At 44.2% G+C, this 22,299-nt stretch overlaps 1 protein-coding gene across 1 annotated transcript; it reads left to right on the top strand.

Moving 5' to 3' along the window:
- Positions 1-11,408: 11,408 nt before the first annotated feature.
- Positions 11,409-21,892, top strand: LOC128689159 (trichohyalin). The gene is made up of 6 exons (XM_070085264.1): positions 11,409-11,647; positions 12,893-13,884; positions 18,770-18,945; positions 19,136-19,355; positions 19,890-20,005; positions 20,438-21,892. The coding sequence occupies exons 1-6, from the start codon at positions 11,451-11,453 to the stop codon at positions 20,633-20,635; spliced, it is 1,899 nt and encodes a 632-aa protein (XP_069941365.1). The 5' UTR covers positions 11,409-11,450; the 3' UTR covers positions 20,636-21,892.
- The last annotated feature ends 407 nt before the right edge of the window (positions 21,893-22,299 follow it).

The raw sequence follows: 22,299 nt of genomic DNA, 5'->3' as shown, positions 1-22,299 counted from the left end.
GAGTCTCCTTCAGCCAGAGATCAGTGTTTATATATATATATATATATATATATATATATATATATATATATATATATATATATATATATAAATGTATGTGTATCCCTTTAAGTGTATATACAAGCGACATACACAGTATATATACAACAAGAGACATACACAGTGTATATACAACAAGAGACATACACAGTGTATATACAAGAGACATACACAGTGTATATACAACAAGAGACATACACAGTGCATATGCAACAAGAGACATACACAGTGCATATACAACAAGAGACATACACAGTGTATATACAACAAGAGACATACACAGTGTATATACAAGAGACATACACAGTGCATATACAACAAGAGACATACACAGTGCATATACAACAAGAGACATACACAGTGTATATACAACAAGAGACATACACAGTGTATATACAAGAGACATACACAGTGTATATACAACAAGAGACATACACAGTGCATATACAACAAGAGACATACACAGTGTATATACAAGAGACATACACAGTGTATATACAACAAGAGACATACACAGTGCATATACAACAAGAGACATACACAGTGTATATACAAGAGACATACATAGTGTATATACAACAAGAGACATACACAGTGCATATACAACAAGAGACATACACAGTGTATATACAAGAGACATACACAGTGCATATACAACAAGAGACATACACAGTGCATATACAACAAGAGACATACACAGTGTATATACAACAAGAGACATACACAGTGTATATACAACAAGAGACATACACAGTGTATATACAACAAGAGACATACACAGTGTATATACAACAAGAGACATACACAGTGTATATACAACAAAAGACATACACAGTGTATATACAACAAGAGACATACACAGTGTATATACAACAAGAGACATACACAGTGTATATACAACAAGAGACATACACAGTGTATATACAAGAGACATACACAGTGTATATACAACAAGAGACATACACAGTGTATATACAACAAAAGACATACACAGTGTATATACAACAAGAGACATACACAGTGTATATACAACAAGAGACATACACAGTGTATATACAACAAGAGACATACACAGTGTATATACAACAAGAGACATACACAGTGTATATACAACAAGAGACATACACAGTGTATCTACAACAAGAGACATACACAGTGTATATACAGCAAGAGACATGCACAGTGTATCTACAACAAGAGACATACACAGTGTATATACAACAAGAGACATACACAGTGTATATACAACAAGAGACATACACAGTGTATATACAACAAGAGACATACACCTCTGGCGGGTTACTAAAAAACCCAGAAAAAAAACAATAAAAATCGTATGTGTTTTAATATTCGTAATTAAAACGTCGATAACTGCACGAATTCTGAATTCCTGCGGTAATTAGCGTCAAATTTATGTACGTCATCAATCGTCTGAGTGATGACGTCAGCAACCATACACACGTTGCCACAGTTCAAACTTTTAAAATAGACATGAAAATATGTGATGCTTATTTTTTTATTCATATCAGTCTGATCTGGCAACACTGTGGTATGGTGATCTGATAACATTGTCGTCTGGTGATATGGCAACACTGTCGGGTTGTGATCTGGAAACACTGTTGTGTGGTGATCTGGCAACACTGTCGCGTGGTGATCTGGCACTCTGTCGTGTATTGATCTGGCAACACTGTCGTGTGATAATCTAGCAACCCTGTTGTGTGGTGATCTGGTAACACTGTCGTGTGGTTAATCTCGCGACACTGTCGTGTTTAACAGAAAACGGGAAGTGGCGACATATGACACAAAGAAAACGGGAAGTGGCGACATATGACACAAAGAAAACGGGAAGTGGCACGAGACATAGAAAACGGAACCACTAAAAAGCTTACCTTCATTTATGTTAATTTGATGGTCTCAATACTTATAAATAACAGGAAACGAATTTTGTTGCAAGTAAGAGTTAAATTATTATCCCACGAAAGAGAGTTAGATTCCATTTACGTACTTGATAACTTATTAGCCAATATACTTTCTGACGTAAATTACTAAATTTTTTTTACTTTGCAATCCTTGGCAACCTTTCTTAATTACTTAAAAATAATACAGAGAAAATGAGACGTCAAGACGAAAAATGGACCAATGTTGATGGGAGACTCTGGAAGATGGATGTTCCAGAAGCTGTCATCAACAGAACCAGTCTTCACGCCTGGTGGGGGTCCCCAGGGAGACGAAAGGAGAGGTCGTAGGCGAGAGGAGGTGGAGGGGAGGTCGTTGACGAGAGGGGGAGTGGGGAAATTAGGGTGTGTGGGCGGCAGGTATTGTTGTCAGGCCCAGGGAGGCTCCACAAGCGAGGTGCGAGGGCGGTGATACACTGCACTGTAGGCGATAACGATAACTTAGAAAGTCTTAGTAGCTTGGAGAACGCTTTGTGAGGGTCGGTAAGGCTGAGGAAAGGTGGGATGATGGGGGTTTGTGGTGAGCGAGAAGAAGGGAGAAGAAACGTGAAGAAGGTCTGTTAGGATTTTATTTAAAAATACTGACTGCATCAGCAGTGTGGTGGTACACTTGTCTGTATGATAGTTACACAGTGGGAACAAAAGCCAGTTAGGTTTTTCTCTCATATTCCATCACACAGGATGGGTCTCAGTGCTAAGATGTGTTAACCTGGGCTGGCAGACTTTAGCAGGACAGTGAAGGTATCATCAGGTATTCCATTAAAGCTTCATCAGCTACGACAGCTTCAAAGGCTTCGTTCCAGCAGAGCTGGAGTTTCTGTCACTCGGGAATTTCCATCTCTCAGGGTGACCTGTCCCATGCATGGGAGACATGGAAAGAATGTGCACGGTCCTCATTCTAGCACACACACACACACACACCTAGCCAAGCACGTAAAGAAACTAGAGAAAGTGCAAAGGTTTGCAACAAGACTAGTCCCAGAGCTAAGAGGTATGTCCTACGAGGAGAGGTTAAGGGACATCGACCTGACGACACTGGAGGACAGGAGAGATAGGGGGGATATGATAACGACATACAAAATACTGAGGAATTGACAAGGTGGACAAAGACAGGATGTTCCAGAGATGGGGCACAGCAACAAGGGGACACAGTTGGAAGCTGAAGATACAGATGAATCACAGGGATGTTAGGAAATATTTCTTCAGCCACAGAGTAGTCAGGAAGTGGAATAGTTTGGGAAGCGATGTAGTGGAGGCAGAATCCATACATAGCTTTAAGCAGAGGTATGATAAAGCTCACGGTTCAGGGAGAGTTACCTAGTAGCGACCAGAGAAGAGGCGGGGCCAGAAGCTAGGACTCGACCCCTGCAACCTCAACTAGGCGAGTACAAATAGGTGAGTACACGCACACACACCCACACACACACACATACTACACACACACACACACACACACACACACACGCACACACACACACACACACACACACACACACACACACACACACACACACACACACACACACAAGAAGAGACGCTGTGTGTGCCACTAACCACAATCTTCAACACATCCTTTGAAACTGGGCAACTACCTGAGGTATGGAAGACGGCAAATGTAGTCCTCATTTTTAAGAAAGGAGACAGAAACGAGGCAGTAAACTATAGACCAGTGTATCTGACGTGTATAGTATGCAAAATCATGAAGAAGATTATCAGGAGGAGAGTGGTGGAGCACCTGGAACGGAACAAGCTTATAAACGACAACCAGCACGGATTTATGGAAGGCAAATCCTGTGTCACAAACCTTCTGGAGTTTTATGACAAGGTAACATAAGTAAGACACGAGGGAGAGAGGGGTGGGTTGATTGCATTTTCCTGGACTGCAGGAAGGCCTTGGATACAGTTCCTCACATGAGATTAGTGCAGAAGCTGGAGAATCAGGCGGATATAACAGGGAGGGCACTGCAATGGATAAGAGAATACCTGATAGGGAGGCAACAACGAGTCGTGGTACGTGATGAGGTATCACAGTGGGCGCTTGTGACGAGCGGGGTACCACAAGGGTCAGTCCTAGGACTAGTGCTATTTTTGGTATATGTAAACGACATGATGGAAGGGATAGACTCAGAAGTGTCCCTGTTCGCAGATGATGGGAAGTTAATGAGGAGAATTAAATCAGATGAGGATCAGGCAGGACTTCAAAGAGACCTGGAGAGACTGAACACGTGGTCTAGCAACTGGCTTCTCGAATTCAACCATGCCAAATGCAAAGTCATGATGATTGGGGAAGGACAAAGAAGACCGCAGACAGAGTATAGGCTAGCTGGCCAAAGGCTGCAAACCTCACTCAAGGAGAAAGATCTTGGGGTGAGCATAACACCAAGCACGTCTCCGGAAGCACACATCAACCAAATAACTGCTGCAGCATATGGGCGCCTAGCATACCTGAGAATAGCGTTCCGTTACCTAAGTAAGGAGCCGTTCAAGACACTGAATACTGTGTACGTCAGTCCCATACTGGAGTATGCAGCACCAGTTTGGAACCCACACCTGGTCCAACACGTCAAGAAATTAGAGGAAGTGCAGAGGTTTGCAACAAGGTTAGTTCCGGAGCTCAGGGAAATGTCCTACGAAGAAAGTTTGAGGGAAATCGGCCTGACGACGATGAAAGACAGGAGGGTCAGGGAAGACATGATAACGACATACAAAATACTGCGTGGAATACATAAGGTGGACAGAGACAGGATGTTCCAGAGAGGGGACACAAAAACAAAGGGTCACAACTGGATGCTGAAGACTCAGAGGAGTCAAAGGAATGTTGGGAAGTACTTCTTCAGTTATAGAGTCGTCAGGAAGTGGAATAGTCTCGCAAGTGATGCAGTGGAGGCAGGAACCATACAGAGCTTTAAGACGAGGTATGACAAAGCTCAGGGAGCAGAGAGAAAGAGAGAGAGAGAGAGAGAGAGAGAGGACCTAGCAGCTATCAGTGAAGAGGCGGAGCCAGGAGCTGAGTCTCGATCCCTGCAACCACAATTAGGTGAGTACACATTCACACACACACACACACACTCACACACACACACACACACACACACACACACACACACACACACACACACACACACACACACACAGGGACGGGAAATCCTGTGTCACAAACCTACTGGAGTTCTATGACATGGTGACAGCAGTAAGACAAGAGAGAGAGGGGTGGGTGGATTGCATTTTCTTGGACTGCAAGAAGGCGTTTGACACAGTTCCACACAAGAGATTGGTGCAAAAACTGGAGGACCAAGCAGGGATAACAGGGAAGGCACTACAATGGATCAGGGAATACTTGTCAGGAAGACAGCAGCGAGTCATGGTACGTGGCGAGGTGTCAGAGTGGGCACCTGTGACCAGCGGGGTCCCGCAGGGGTCAGTCCTAGGACCAGTGCTGTTTCTGGTATTTGTGAACGACATGACGGAAGGAATAGACTCTGAGGTGTCCCTGTTTGCAGATGACGTGAAGTTGATGAGAAGAATACACTCGATCGAAGACCAGGCAGAACTACAAAGGGATCTGGACAGGCTGCAGACCTGGTCCAGCAATTGGCTCCTGGAGTTCAATCCCACCAAGTGCAAAGTCATGAAGATTGGGGAAGGGCAAAGAAGGCCGCAGACGGAGTACAGTCTAGGGGGTCAGAGACTACAAACCTCACTCAAGGAAAAAGATCTTGGGGTGAGTATAACACCAGGCACATCTCCTGAAGCGCACATCAACCAAATAACTGCTGCAGCATATGGGCGCCTAGCAAACCTCAGAACAGCATTCCGACATCTTAATAAGGAATCGTTCAGGACCCTGTACACCGTATACGTTAGGCCCATATTGGAGTATGCGGCACCAGTTTGGAACCCACACCTAGCCAAGCACGTAAAGAAACTAGAGAAAGTGCAAAGGTTTGCAACAAGACTAGTCCCAGAGCTAAGAGGTATGTCCTACGAGGAGAGGTTAAGGGAAATCAACCTGACGACACTGGAGGACAGGAGAGATAGGGGGGACATGATAACGACATACAAAATACTGAGAGGAATTGACAAGGTGGACAAAGACAGGATGTTCCAGAGATTGGACACAGTAACAAGGGGACACAGTTGGAAGCTGAAGACACAGATGAATCACAGGGATGTTAGGAAGTATTTCTTCAGCCACAGAGTAGTCAGTAAGTGGAACAGTTTGGGAAGCGATGTAGTGGAGGCAGGATCCATACATAGCTTTAAGCAGAGGTATGATAAAGCTCACGGCTCAGGGAGAGTGACCTAGTAGCGATCAGTGAAGAGGCGGGGCCAGGAGCTCGGACTCGACCCCCGCAACCTCAACTAGGTGAGTACAACTAGGTGAGTACACACACACACACACAGGATGTTCCAGAGATGGGACACAGAAACAAGGGGTCACAATTGGAAGCTGAAGACTCAGATGAGTCAAAGTATTTCTTCAGCCTCAGAGTTGTTAGGAAGTGGAATAGTCTGGCAAGCGATGTAGTGGAGGCAGGAACTATACATAGTTTTAAGACGAGGTATGATGAAGCTCATGGAGCAGGGAGAGGGAGGACCTAGTAGCGGTCAGTGAAGAGGGGGGGCCAGGAGCCGAGTCTCGACCCCTGCAACCACAATTAGGTGAGTACACACACACACAAACAAACACCAGCATGGAATCCGCAGCTGGTAAAGCAGTTTTGAGCAAAGGTTTGCATCGAGTCTAGTCCCAAAGCTGAGGGGTACGAACTATAAGGAGAGGCTAGAAGAGCTAAACCTGACGACACTAGAAGACAGAAGAACCAGAGGTGACATGATTACGAGGTACAAAATAATGAGAGGAATTGAGAATGGAGAGGGAGGAAGAATGAGAGGCAAGTCTCAGAATCCACGCATAACTTAAAGAAGAGGCACGACAGGGCTCATGTAGCCAGAAAAGAGTGAAATCGGAAGGGAGAGACGAGGCCAGGAGCTACCACACGTCCTCTAGTAGGTCCAACTCTAGACCTACCCTCACTTCCTTAACACTCACAACAATCTCATACCCGTCACTCCCCTCCCCAGAACTATATCTATTACCAGTCAATATAAAGACTACATGCATGGTACATTTAAAACTAGGGAACCCACCATCAAACGGCAGGAGACCAAGACTGGCGGTAGGAACTGAGTCAGAGTGAGATGATTGAGGTAGCTCCTGAGGTTGAGGAAGGTGCTGGAGGTAGCACTTGAAGCAGAGTGAGGTGCTGGAGGTAGAACCTGAGGTTGAATGATGTGCTGGAGGTAGCACCCGAGGCAGAGTGAGGTGTTGGAGGTAGTACCTGAGGCTGAATGAGGTGCTGGAGGTAGCACCTGAGGCAGAGTGAGGTGCTGGAGGTAGCACCTGAGGCAGAGTGAGGAGCTGGAGGTAGCACCTGATGCTGAGTGAAGTGTTGGAGATAGCACCTGAGACTGAGTGAGGTGCTGGAGGTATCACCTGAGGCTGAGTGAAGTGCTGGAGGTAACACCTAACTAATTACTCTAATAAAACCTAATTAATTCCATTATTTTACTAATTATCACCAATATAATTAGGATGGAATGAAGGAAGAAGCTCCCCAAACATTAGCACAGTGAGCTGACTGGAGCACTGGTGGGAGGGAGCCTGGAACACCAGATCACTGGTGGAAGGGAGCCTGGAACACCAGATCACTGGTGGGAGGGAGTCTGGAACACCAGATCACTGGTAGGAGGGAACCTGGAACACCAGACCACTTGTGGGAGGGAGCCTGGAACACCAGACCACTGGTAAGAGGGAGCCTGGAACACCAGACCAATGGTAAGAGGGAGCCTGGAACACCAGACCACTGGTAGGAGGGAGCCTGGAACACCAGATCACTGGTGGAAGGGAGCCTGGAACACCAGACCACTGGTGGGAGGGAGTCTGGAACATCAGACCACTTGTAGGAGGGAGCCTGGAACACCAGATCACTGGTGGGAGGGAGCCTGGAACATCAGATCACTGGTGGGAGGGAGCCTGGAACATCAGATCACTGGTAGGAGGGAGCTTGGAACACCACATCACTGGTAGGAGGGAGCCTGGAACACCATATCACCGGTAGGAGGGAGCCTGGAACACCAGATCACTGGTGGTGGGAGGGAGCCTGGAACACCAGATCACTGGTGGTGGGAGGGATCCTGGAACACCAGATCACTGGTGGGAGGGAGCCTGGAACACCAGATCACTGGTGGGAGGGAGCCTGGAACACCAGACCACTGGTGGGTGGAAGCCTAGAACGCCAGATCACTGGTGGGAGGGAGCCTGGAACACCAGATCACTGGTGGGAGGGAGCCTGGAACATCAGACCACTGGTAAGAGGGAGCCTGGAACACCAGACCACTGGTAAGAGGGAGCCTGGAACGCCAGATCACTGGTGGGAGGGAGCCTGGAACACCAGACCACTGGTAAGAGGGATCCTGGAACACCAGATCACTGGTGGGAGGGAGCCTGGAACACTAGATCACTGGTAGGAGGGAGCCTGGAACACCAGATCACTGGTAAGAGGGAGCCTGGAACACCAGATCACTGGTGGGAGGGAGCGTGGAACACCAGACCACTGGTAAGAGGGAGCCTGGAACACCAGATCACTGGTGGGAGGGAGCCTGGAACACCAGATTACTGGTGGGAAGGAGCGTGGAACACCAGATCATGGTAGGAGGGAGCTTGGAACACCAGACCACTGGTAGGAGGGAGCCTGGAACACCAGAAACCTGATAACCTCTCAGCAAACTTTCATTATCCTCCTTCTCACTTCATTCTTTCTTCCCTCACCTTTCCCTTCCTCTCTATTTCCCCTTTCTTACATCCAACATTTAGTGGGCCACTAAATGTACAGAAATAAATGACGAAGAACAACGATAAAAAGTAAAGTGAGAGAGTACATGGAAAAATATAAGAGTACATGGAAAAATATAAGAGTACATGGAAAAATATAAGAGTACATGGAAAAATATAAGAGTACATGGAAAAATATAAGAGTACATGGATCATGTGAGTACATGAGTCATATGGAAGCTCGTGGAAGTACGTGGATTAAAAGTGAGTGTATGTTAGTACTTGGGAGTACATGGGAATGCATGGAAATAAACAGATGTTTCTAGTATATCTTGGAGTCTGGAATAGTAGTTGCTGAGAGGTTAGTGCTCACTAGAAGACAGTAACAAGTGTACTTAATTATGAAGGGATGGTCACACTGGTGGCCAGCTCAGTAGATGAACGGATCCTGAAAGTGACACGATAGAGACCATAGTGTGAGAGGATTGAAGGGTGATCAACCCTTGTATGCTCAACTAGGTGAGTACGTACACCACACACACACACACACACACACACACACACACACACACACACACACACACACATGATAGGGTCAATTACGGCACCATCTGCCTCTCTCTCCCCCAAAAATTGAATCGTGCCTTTTAGAATTGATTTCTCGGAGAGTGCCTATAATGACAAGCCAGGGAAGGGGAAGGGGAGGAGGGAGGGGGAGGGGAGAGGGAGGAGTAAGAAGGAATTCGAGGAAGATGAAATATAAGGGAAGAAAAAAAGTAAGCAAGGAGAGGGAAGGAAAATGAAAGAATAAAGTAATGAAGGAGGAGAGGATAGACGGGAGAGTTAAGGATGAACAGTAAATTCTCGTCATACTTTATGTAACCACCTAAATCTGTGTGCTTAATGACCCGCGGTGTTGTAGGCTCGCTCCTCCGTCTCCGTTTAGATGACTTACCACCAGGAATGATGGCGGGGAAGAGATAAGAGGGAATGTGTGGACGGAAAGGATGGAAAATGACCCATTAAATGACTCCAAAAAATAGGTGGAGGAAAGAGAAGGGAGAAGGAGAGAAACGAGGACAAGGAGGAGGGAAAGAGACATTATCTAAGTCTCCCAGATCACTCAATAGCCATCCAGAGTTCCACTCCCCTTGGTAATGGTCCACCTCATTTCCCCTTTCCCTTTACCCCTTGACCCTTGTGCCTCCGTTTACCCCTTTACGAGGACACGTGTGTCGGCGCTGCATACATTTACACTATTAACACAGGAGCAAGGAGGGAGACCTGGGATGGAGGAGTTAGTGGGTTGATTTATTGCTTAGTGGGTTGGTTGACTGATTAATTAGTTGGTTGGAAGGTTAGTTAACTGGTTAGTTAACCCGTTAGTTATTTAGGTTTAAGTTATTTAGACTACATCTGGGTCACTGAGGTTGCAAGTCACCTCCTTGCTATTGTCAAGAATATTGTAATCCCTTGAATATAGATGCAAGTTGACTCAGTGTATATACACTGAGTCACACCTCCTCTGAGTGTATATACATTGAGAGAGTCACACCTCCTCTCAGTGTATATAAGCTGAGAGTCACACCTCTCTGTGTATAAAAAATTAATATATACCTTTTACTGTATATTCACGTAAATATACATATCTCAGAGGATGTATAAGCTAATACACACCTCTTTATATATATGCACTGATATACACACCTCTCAGTTTATAAAAAATTAATACACACCTTTCGGTGTATATACACCGCTGTTGCTAGTAAAAATCCTTCAGTTACCAATAATGTTCTTTGAAATCCGATTTTTTTTTCATATCTGCGTAACCACACGCCAGTACAACGAAAAATCTGGTCAACACAGACCTTCATAGCTTTTCCCCATCAGTCTAATCAATACGAAATCGAAACAGAAGGGAACACAGTGCGATTAGTGGCATCGTCACACAGTGTACCATCACCGAAGGCTAATAAAGAGATTTAATGAGATAAAGTCCCATATAACCATGATTTGTTTAGACACACATTACATACGCAGTGAGCAGCTCTCGGGTATTTTGTCTAGAGTGTAATTGTTTAATTGTGTCGCCCTGTGGTACCTCCCTCCTTGGTAAAAGACATTCTCTGTGTTAAAACTATCCGTGTCGAAAAGATGTAGGAGAGCTTTTGGGGAAGAAAATCAAGAGAAGGAGAGCGTGAGAAGAGAACTTGAAAGAAACACATGGTAGCCTCGCCCTATCTTCTTTCACAAATAGCATAATTCTGTGTAATACAATTCTGTTTTCCTCTGTGCTTCTCACCTGCGGCATTTTTTTCATTTCCATTCACAAGTGACTTTATTTTCCTGTCCTTCAAAGCCTCGATATTTTCTCTGTTCTTTTTGTTATGATACCAGCGAGAATTTAACACATTTTTCGATTCTCTAGCAGTGTAAATAGGTTTCTAACATTCAACATTTTAACTTATAATCCTCTTTTCGTTTTTTGTTGTACATTTCATGAGATAATAGAGGGAATATAGCTCATTCCAATTCTCTTTCACAATGAGTATCGTTTTCTGTTACTCAACACCATCTCTCTCTCTCTCTCCCTCACAGGAAATCTCTCTTCCTGTGGCAGGATGCACTTCCTGCCGATGTGGGTGCTGGCGGTGGTGGGTTGGGTGGCGGCTGCTGCAGCCCCTGGAGTCCTCCCTAGGAACCCTGAGGACGGGGAGGACCTAGGTCCCGCCCTCAGGGACCTAGCAAGACGCAAGAGAGGCAATGCTAAGTCCAGCATCCCATACTCTAACTACAGACCCGTGGCTGGTATTCACAGGTAAGAAACATATGTAAATATGGAGGATGGAGATTAACAGTGTAAAATATCGTCACAGTGGAAAATTACACACAAATGCAGTATAAGGCGATCCTTTATTGACTACGTTTCGCCCACACAGTGGGATTTATCAAGTCACAAACAGATCTACCTGAGGACAGTACATGGGTGTATATATATAGGGAGAATAGTGACGAAGTCAGGCGAAGAATATTCTCCACCTGATTTTCTGTGATGCGGTGAACCCGTGTAGGGTGTTCAGCGCCAGTAGTGGAGGCTTGGGCCTCCGTCAACTAATTAGTTTAGTGGTGTTGAGTGGTAGCATTCATGAAGGTATTCCGGTGCTTCATGGTATTGCATTCATCTGGTGTTTGCAATGAGTCGAGTCACAATACTATTATAATCACGAGGAAGCGCTAAGCTTGAGGTGAAGGAAGTCGAACAACAACTCCTGGCAAAAAATGACGAATAGTGTATGGTGCTGTGGTAATGCAGATGAAAGCTAGATGACGTTTCGATCCTCTCTGCACCATTATCAAGTCGAGAATGACTTCTCCACGAGGGATCGCAACTAGTTTAGTTTTGATAAATTAGACACATGTGCAACTCTTGGGTATCTTTTTTGAGGAAACGTTTCGCCACACAGTGGCTTCATCAGTCCATACAAAGGAGAATCTTGAAGAACAATAGGAGAATGAGGTAATCAGTCCCTCAACCTTGAGTCGATGTGGTCAGTCCATCAATCTTGAATAGAATACGGCATACGTGCTGAGAAGGAGCTTATAAACCGTTGGCAGGAGAGGTGCAGCAGTCATAGGTCGTGTAACATTTGTTCAATGTTGAAGTAGGTCGTGCCCAAGAATTAGGCAAGCGAAGAATTCCCAAGTATTAAGATCCCAAGAAGTTGCAGTGTCTGACAGGTTTGTAGATGAATGGTTCAGAGAACCGACATGTTTTTATCAGGTCTTTTTGGGTAGGTTCTAAAGGGCTGCAGCAGTGTACCGTGGTAATGGATGCGCATGGTGATGTGGTAATTAATAGTTTGTGGTGATTTGTGTCATGGTTAACGGAAACAGGATCGAGCCTCAACTCTTGCACTGAATGACCCAAAGAGGTTTAGAACCCCACGTACACATGAAATATTTCGAACCAACTTATGTTCATTTATTGTCTTGTGTGGTACAGTCTTGACTCTCACTCTGACCTCTATGATTCTATGTATTCCTCTTTCTTCTTGTTCCTCAGGTACCGATACCCACTCTACCGAAAGAGGTCCTACAGACCCCAGTACGACTACGAGGACGAGGTTCTCCTGCCAGAGGTTGAAGAAGAGGTTATGGATTACGATGACTATTACCAAGCACCTTCACTCTTCAGAGAGAGGAACCGCCAGCAACAACAGGAGCGCAATAAGAAAGAGCTTCTTATGGAAGACGACGGGTACTTCACTGATGAATATAATCCTGAGCAGTTGCAGCTGACTCCCAGCCGCGTGCCCTTGAGGAAAAAGGACTACCTCTACCACTTGAACAACATGCCTTACTCTGACCTCGAGCGCCTTAATTACATGTACGAGATGGGAAAGCGCGATTCCGATTTTCTCGATGACCCTCACGACTTCGAAGCACTTGACCAGGCACACGGAGGCCGCAAAACTCTCATGCCTACACCCACAGAGCAATTTTACGATGCAATTGACTCAATAAGGAAAAAGAAAGCCATGTATGGCGGCAGCTCCTCCTCATATGACATGGATGACTCTTCAGACCATCTCCAGAAGCTGAAGAACTTTTTGACATCTGCTGCAGGGAGATACTGGAGGGTACGAGACGCCCAGGAGATGGCCGCCAGGGACCCCATGATCAGGAAGAAGAGAGACACTGGCGCCACCCCCACCACCACCACTCCACTGGCTACTACGACAAACTCAAGCAATACATCCTCGCCTCAGGCTAAACCAACCACCACAGTCTCCACCCATTATCAGGCTCAGCTGGCTACCGACCGCAAGAAGAGAGCCTTCAGCGACTACTTCAGGTGGGAGAAGAGAGGAGAAGATCCTAAGGACCTGGATGACTTCCTGACGCGGGAGTATTTCAAGAGCATCGCGCGTTCAGTGGGCCAGAAGAAGAAGAGAATGGCTTACGCTCAGTTCGAGGCTGACAAACGATCTTCAGGCATCGAGGAGTTTCTCGAGAACCCGTCCATGCTGCAGTACATGCAGGCAAAACTTAAAGGTGAGGCTTCAGGTGCAACGTTAGAATTCGTCAATGTGTAAGTGTATTCACCGTCGTGGTATATGGGTGTGTTCTTCGTAGTTGTGCGTGTGTATAGGAGTAACTCCATAGGTTGCGTGTAGACGAACGAATTAATGGGTGAGTATTCCTCAGAACCTCCACCTGATTATCCTCCACTCTCGATACTCCATGATTCGCCCTTAATTCCTTTTGTCTCCTTTTCCCTTTTCCTCCCTTCATTCCATCTTCGTTCCATCATCTCCACCTTCCTTAAATCACTTGCTTCACGTCTCAGGACGAGGCTCCAGAATTTGCGGTGTCTTGTTGCTTCTAAAAAAAAAAAAAATTACCTTCCAGAAAAATGAGATTAATAGCAACCGTGTCTTGTCTTCATCTCCCCCTCCCGGCCCCGTCAACACCCCCACCCCTGCCCCATCAACACCCCCACCCCCGCCCCATCAACACCCCCTCCCCCTCCCCATCAACACCCCTACTCCCGCCCCGTCAACACCCCAACCTCTCCTTCACTTTCCTAATCTTGCTTAAGCAATCCTGGCTCTTACCCCGATCTTCAAGCCACCCCTAACCCCCCACCCCCAACCCCCAACCCCCCCACCCCCAACCCCCACACACCCAATTACCCTAATGAAGCAAAGATCAATTACATTGTCCCCTCCAAAATTTCATACACAAGTATGAGCCGATACCCTGGACGATATTCCACCTTCATACGTCACACTAATGAACCTCAAACACCTCTATCTATATTAACATCTATATTAACATCTATATTAACATCTATATTAACTCAGTAAAACAGTGCGAATCAATGAAGAAGAAAACATAAGCTTAATAGAAGTGAGGAATGACTGACTGAGGATCGAGCCTTCAAACGCTCCTTGCACTGAACGACCCACACGGCTCTAGAAGAATTATTGAAAATAGTATAAAAGACCGAAAAGTTGAAGATTAAGACACATGTGCAACAGTTGGGTATCTTTATTGATGAAATGTTTCGCTTACACAGTAGACTTCTTCAGTCAAATACTAAGGCAGAGGCATTAATGAAATAACGATGGTGTAATCAGTCCCTCATCCTTGGAGAAAAAGTGGTGGTTAGTCCCTCAGCTGAGGGACTGTCACCAGTCACACAGTGCTGTCACCAGTCACACTGTGCTGTCACCAGTCACACTGTGCTGTCACCACTCACACAGTGCTGTCACCAGTCACACAGTGCTGTCACCAGTCACACAGTGCTGTCACCAGTCACACAGTGCTGTCACCAGTCACACTGTGCTGTCACCAGTCACACTGCGCTGTCACCAGTCACACTGTGCTGTCACCAGCCACACTGTGCTGTCACCAGTCACACAGTGCTGTCACCAGTCACACTGTGCTGTCACCAGTCACACTGTGCTGTCACCAGTCACACAGTGCTGTCACCAGTCACACTGTGCTGTCACCAGTAGCACAGTGCTGTCACCAGTCACACTGTGCTGTCACCAGTCACACAGTGCTGTCACCAGTCACACTGTGCTGTCACCAGTCACACTGTGCTGTCACCAGTAGCATAGTGCTGTCACCAGTCACACAGTGCTGTCATCAGTCACACAGTACTGTCATCAGTCACACAGTGCTGTCATCAGTCACACAGTGCTGTCATCAGTCACACAGTGCTGTCATCAGTCACACTGTGCTGTCACCAGTCACACTGTGCTGTCTTCAGCCAGAGGACACAGAAGACTAGTGGACATAGAAGACACAGAAGACAAGAGGACACAGAGGACAAGAACACACAGAGGACACAGAGGTCAAGAAGACACAGAGGACAAGAGGGCACAAGAGGACACAGAGGACAATAGGACACAGAGGACAAAGAGGCACGAGAGGACACAAAGGACAAGTGGACACAGAGGACAAGAGGACAGAGGACAAGAAGACACAGAGGACAAGAGGACAAAAGGCCACAAGAGAATACTGGGGACAGAGGACAAAAGGACACAAGAGGACACTGAGGACAGAGGACACAGAGGACATAGAGAACAAGAGGACATCGAGGACAAGAGGGCACAAGAGGACACAGAGGACAAGATGACACAGAGAACAAAAAGGCACAGAGGACAAGAGGACACAATGGCCTCCACAAATGGACTCTGCACTGTCATCATATAAAGTGCCTTTTACGTGCATTGTGTGTCTTCCTTCACTACCTACTTACATTCCTACTTTTCTCCTCCCCCCCTTTCCACCCCCACCTATCCACTCCCCCTATCCACCTCCTCCTCTTCCCCATCCTCCTATTATCTTCTCCTTCCCTCTCACTCCGCCTCTCCCCGTTTATCTTATTTCCATCTTCATAGTCTTATTCTATCTTCCTCTTCTTGTTTCTCCTTATAACCATAATTATCATTCTTATCTCTTCCCTCTTCTCTCCCTCCCCTCCCCCCTCCCTCATCATAATTATCACTATTCTCCTCTTCACTCCTTCTCTACCCTCCGAGACTCTTCTCTCACCTTCCACTCAACATACATAAGAAGTGCCTTAAGGAAAGCGAACAAAGACTTTGAAAGCGCTATTCACCACACACGCAAGACCAGTCTTTCCGCAGTGCCTGAGTCTTCTTTGAAGCCGAGACCCAGTCCTCGAGGTTCCACCACCAGTGTTGAACCGGGAATCAAACAAAGCCAATATTGAATTTGGCGATGTTGACGACAGTCGGATTAATTATTTTCATTGCTTTTGATGGTAATATCTGATCAGCACTGAGTAACACTGAGGAACTTGCAGATACACTGCAACACTGATTTAATATTCTCTACGATATCTAACCGGTTTAGAGATGCTTTATCTAGCTGAATAAACCAGAGGTACTGACAGCAGTGACTGGAAGTAGAAACACTGGCAATACTAATTAAACCAGACATACTCTCCAACACTGATTAAACCAGATATATTCCATAACTCTGACTGGGCAAAATATATTTTTATAACTCTGACTAGACCAGATATATTCCACATGTTGATTAAAAAAAACAGCAGCAGAAAGTAATTAAAAAAAATCATAGAATTTTCACATATATCACATTTATCATAAATATTACCTGACACCGATACCAAACTCAACATTAAAAAAAAAAACTAAAAAAAATCCGATGACCTGAATTTTCAGTGTAACTAAAATTATTTCAATGATATATAAAAAGGGGAAAATTCGAGGCTCGTTATCTCTTTTTTTTTTGTTAAAGTCAAATTAATTTGTAAATTCCCGTATAGATGTTATATTGATATTGGGGAAGACTGACAGATTGTGACCAACTTTGTTGTATTAACCACAACGACCCTGGTTGTGGTTAGGTTAGGTTAGGTTAAGTTAAGTTAGGTTAAGTTAGGTTAGGTTAGGTTAGGTTTGTCAGGAAACAGGACAAGTATTTCCTGACGCGGGTGTTAGTCATATAATGACCCACAGCTGGAGCTTTTGGCCATCTGATCGAGGCCTTCCACTGGCTTACCCCTCCACCCCTTTAAAAATTAAGGTTATAATTGCAAGCACTGGACAGTGAACTTGTCAGAATAATGCGCCACATGTATGTACTACACCCAAGACTCTGAGAGCAAACTACGCACTTGCCAATATATAAACAAGACAACACTACACAAACACAAACATATGAGTCTACCAACCCTGTGCTAAATGTCACAGTGATGGAATGGTAAAATTTATTGTAGCGTGGGCGTGTAGACGAGAGACCAGCACACACACACACACACACACACACACACACACACACACATACATACACACACACATACACACACACATCAACATCAGTATCAAAGCAATCTGTCAAACGTAGTGGAGGAAACAAAATGTTGTACAGTGTTTCAAACATTCTGCTAGTTGGAGAGTTAATTGGGTTTATAGCCAATCGACATTACAAGGGTCATTAAGGGTGAACGTAGCCTATACACCACCAGTCAAGCATACTTACCAAGCAATGTATATATATATATATATATATATATATATATATATATATATATATATATATATATATATATATATACATATATATATATATATACATATATATATATATATATATATATATATATATATATATATATATATATATATATATATATATAGAATTCAGAATACACACACACACACACACACACACACACACAGGGGCCAGGAGCTGAGTATCGACCCCTGCAACCACAATTAGGTGAGTACACACACACACACACACACACACACACACACACACACACACACACACACATAGACACACACACAGACACACACACAGACACACTCACACACACACACCAGGGCAGAGTGACTGAAAGAACACATTTACCATCATTTATTCAATAGCTGTCTTGCCAGAAAAGTCCAATATCAAGAACAACTCGCCTTTATTATGAGTCACACCAATGGTTTCAAGTTGGAAAAAATTAGATTTAGAAAGGATATAAGAAAGCATTGGTTTAGTAATATAGTTGTGGATGAGTGGAACAAATTCTGGAATAACGTCATTGAAGCGAAAACCTTGTGCAGCTTTAAAAATAGGTCAGACAATTGCATGAATGAGTGTGGGTGGTGTGACTTGGGCTTGCCTAGCATGGGCCAGTAGGCCTGCAGCAGTGCTCCTTCCTTCTTTACGTTATTATGGCTACTGGTAGCGGTCTCTGCTTGTGGTAAGTAACTTGTATATTTAAGATTTGTAAGCAATTACCATCAATCACTCACAACTTCACACTTCTTGTTGATAAAACGAGAATTATGAGGTAAAAAAAAAACGTTCAGGAGATGCCATTCAGAGTGTTAATGTGTGCTGGAGCTATTTCTCCCTCTCACACATCTCTCTAATTACACAGAGGCTGAGGAGGAGGTGGCGGAGGAGGCTGAGGCTGAGATAGCCGGGAGTGGAGACACAGAGAACCTCCTCACCAACATCGTAGTGCGTCTCGACGCTCTGGAGCGCATGCGCGAAGCTCTCAGTCAGCTGGAGGAACTACAGCAGCAGGATGACCTTCATGTTCAGAGGAAGAGGGTGAGTCCTGGCCAGGAGGAAGCTGTGAGGAGAGAGAGAGAGAGAGAGAGAGAGAGAGAAAGAGAGAGAGAGAGAGAGAGAGAGAGAGGAGGGTTATGGGTCGAATAATGGATATTATATAGACTAACTGTCCTATTCCAGAAAAAGAGGCCTCCCCTATATCACATTTGATCTTCAACTCACTCCACAGGCAGAAGCAGTGCCAGCAGCACACAAACAGCAACAGCAGCAGGCGACACAGAGGAGAGCCCAACAGCAGCAGCAGCAGCAGCAGCAGCAGGCGACGCTGCAGAAAGCCCAGCAGCAGGAGACTAAGAGGAGAAAGAAATCGGAGGGTAACATGAACCTGGGGAGACTACGACGGGATAAAGACGATCTTCATCAACTTTTTATGGGTAACACCAGGGAAGGTGAGCTCCTTCTGAAGTCATCTTTGTAAGTTTTTCAACGTAGCTTTACAGAAGATCAGGAATTACTGAAGGGGTAGCTTTAGTTTGTTTTGGCACCATTACACTAAAGACCCATAGTAAACCTTGTGAAAAAAAATGCATTTCATACATATACAGAAAAATTGAATTTCCTCAAACTAACTACGACATTTTACTAATTATTCTAAAGCTGTTGAATCCATGAAGCGTTAGCGAGAAAAGGAACAACAGAAGGCTGTCTGTTTTAGTTTTCGTTGAAGGAAGAAGCTTATGAATCCCGTGCCTTTTTTTGATACAATAACGAGACTCCATACACTGCATTCACACTACAAACAACCCACCAACAGAGACCTTAAATACTTCTCACACTGCAACAACAAAACTAATTAGAAGAAGACTTAGATATCTACGCCTGGTATTCCTATCCAAGTCCACTAACCCCACCCAAACCCCCCATTAGCCAAGCTTACTCCCACTAATTTCGACCACGGTCACTAACGTCACTCACGTCCACAGACTGTCCGGTGCTAGAAAGGATCCTGCTGAACTGTGTGGGTGTGAGTGATGTGGTGGGTGACCAGGAACGCTCCTTCCTTGACTCCTGTCTGCGTCACGAAGTGTGTTATATGTGTGTAAGTATCCTATGTGTCTGTGTAGTATTCGTATATGTATTTTATTGTGCGTAAAATATTGCAGTGGTTATCATGACAATTATGTATGTGATGTTTATGGTGACGATGACGAGTACAATGACAATAATAATGTATAACAGTCAGCATCCTCATTCTTCATTATTATCAGTACTGTATCAACATTTAGCATGACTATTATATTTGCACTGACACATTGCCTTACTCTCTCCACCTCATATTTACCTGACACAGGAGAAACTTTGCACCTCACTACCTCCAGTACCACTTCTTAATCCTTACATCTCCATATTTCCGTTATAAGGAGATTCTTCTCTTTGTCACTCCCTCTCTTCCTGGCACAGGGATCTCTTTCTCTCCTCTCCCTACCACTTCACCACCTCCTCCTCATCTCTCTCTCAATCCCTGCTGCAGGGTGCTGGCCTAGCAGTATCACAACACGAATGCGATGCAGTTCTCTCCTCGTCGCTGGAAAAGGCGTGCTCCCGCAACCTGGACTGCTTGAGCGCTGCAGGAAGCACCTTCAACCTGCTGAGCGACGCTGGACGCTACGACCAAGACGGTACCTGCACCCACGACCCCTGTGTCAGACAGTTCCTCGAGTCCCGCTGAGCTGTCTCGCTCCTTCACTGATGGGGACAGGATACATCGAGGCTGCGGAGCTTTCGTTTTAAATTAAGACTTTGTTTTCAGGTGTGTGTGTATGTGTGAGATATAGAAAGGGCTTTCTTTGTTGGTTTTTGTGGTGGATTTGATGATTTAAATTGTGACCCGGTGTGTTTGTGATGGTAAAGGTAGTGAGGTATGTTGGATTTTGGATAGCTATTGCCAGTGATCACTTTCTGTGATGAACAGAGAAAAGTTGTATTTAGAGAATTGGTATAGGAAGTAGTATTTATGCATTATAGTCTCTTAACTCTGCAGGAATGAAAAATGGTGATGGCTGATATGCAAAGCTTCATTTGGGATTTTTTATTTTCATTTGGCTTTATGGAACATTCTGGAGGGAGATAGAGGTATGAGCCGTATCAAATTTTAGATTTGTTTTAGCAATGAAGCTGAACTGGGTATCCGCTTAAGTCACTGGAAGCTTCATGTAGCTAATATTAATATACACGAAGCTCTATCTCCACGTGGGTCATTGAGAGGAAAATATGTTGGAGAGTCGAACCTTGTCCAGGTACTGAGGGTGTAAACAGGCGGAACATATTTTCATGAATGACCAAATTTTCACCCAGTGAAACAGCGATTTATGTTTCAGTTTCTCAGGCACAGAGCTTTAACTCAGTTAATGGATAGTTTAGGTTTAGAAAAAGAGAACTGCATCAATGGTTGATTTAATAGGGACAGATACGAGATAAACAAAGAATGTATGAGGTGCTTGTGTTAGTAAGTCTCCAGTCTCTCTCTCAGAAACAAAGGGAATGCACTTCGCATTTATATTTAGGAAGTGAAATACATACGTTTCCCCTACAAGTGAGTGTAAGAGACAATATTCATGTGTCTATAAGACTTTGTGCATTATAATCCAGATATTTCAGAATATAGGCTTGCTGTTTACCCAAGCCTTATTATCAGAGCCAATAGCCGACGTATTCTGAAAAGCACGATCAATTATCTGCTACTCGAAGACTATTATCCATGTTTATGTCGCTGTGTGTCTGTCATTTCCTCCCCTCTGTCTGTGAAGATTATTGTATGGAATAAATCAATAAATTTCAGAGCCATGCGAAATATTTATATGGGTAACGAAACCCTGAAATAGGCGACACTGTTGTCACATTTGTTTTGTGCTAACGAGAGGCTTCTGGGTAGGTTTGAGGAAGCTCTTGTGACAGTAATCCATCTATATTTCTTACTTTTTTAAGTCGAGTTTATTTACTTAGAGAAAACGTGAGGTGTTCTCGGATTTGTAGACAGACTAAACAAGAGTTACAGTCTGTAGTGGATAATACAGCACAACACGTGTATATCACTGTATCTCACTGTAATTATTATTATCCGAGTCTGCTGAAAAAAATGTTAATGTAACTAATACAGAAAAATGCTAATTTCTTTATGAATACATAAAATTTATTTCTCGGAAATAAAAAAGTGTATAATTTATCATTATTTACCAGTCATTTCAGACATTAAATTAGGCACAATATATATATATATATATATATATATATATATATATATATATATATATATATATATATATATATATATATATATATATATATATATATATATATATATATACATATTTATATATATATATATATATATAT

Source organism: Cherax quadricarinatus, chromosome 1 (assembly GCF_038502225.1).
Source record: "Cherax quadricarinatus isolate ZL_2023a chromosome 1, ASM3850222v1, whole genome shotgun sequence".
NCBI classification, from domain to species: domain Eukaryota; kingdom Metazoa; phylum Arthropoda; class Malacostraca; order Decapoda; family Parastacidae; genus Cherax; species Cherax quadricarinatus.
This window is presented reverse-complemented; position numbering and strand designations above follow the sequence as displayed.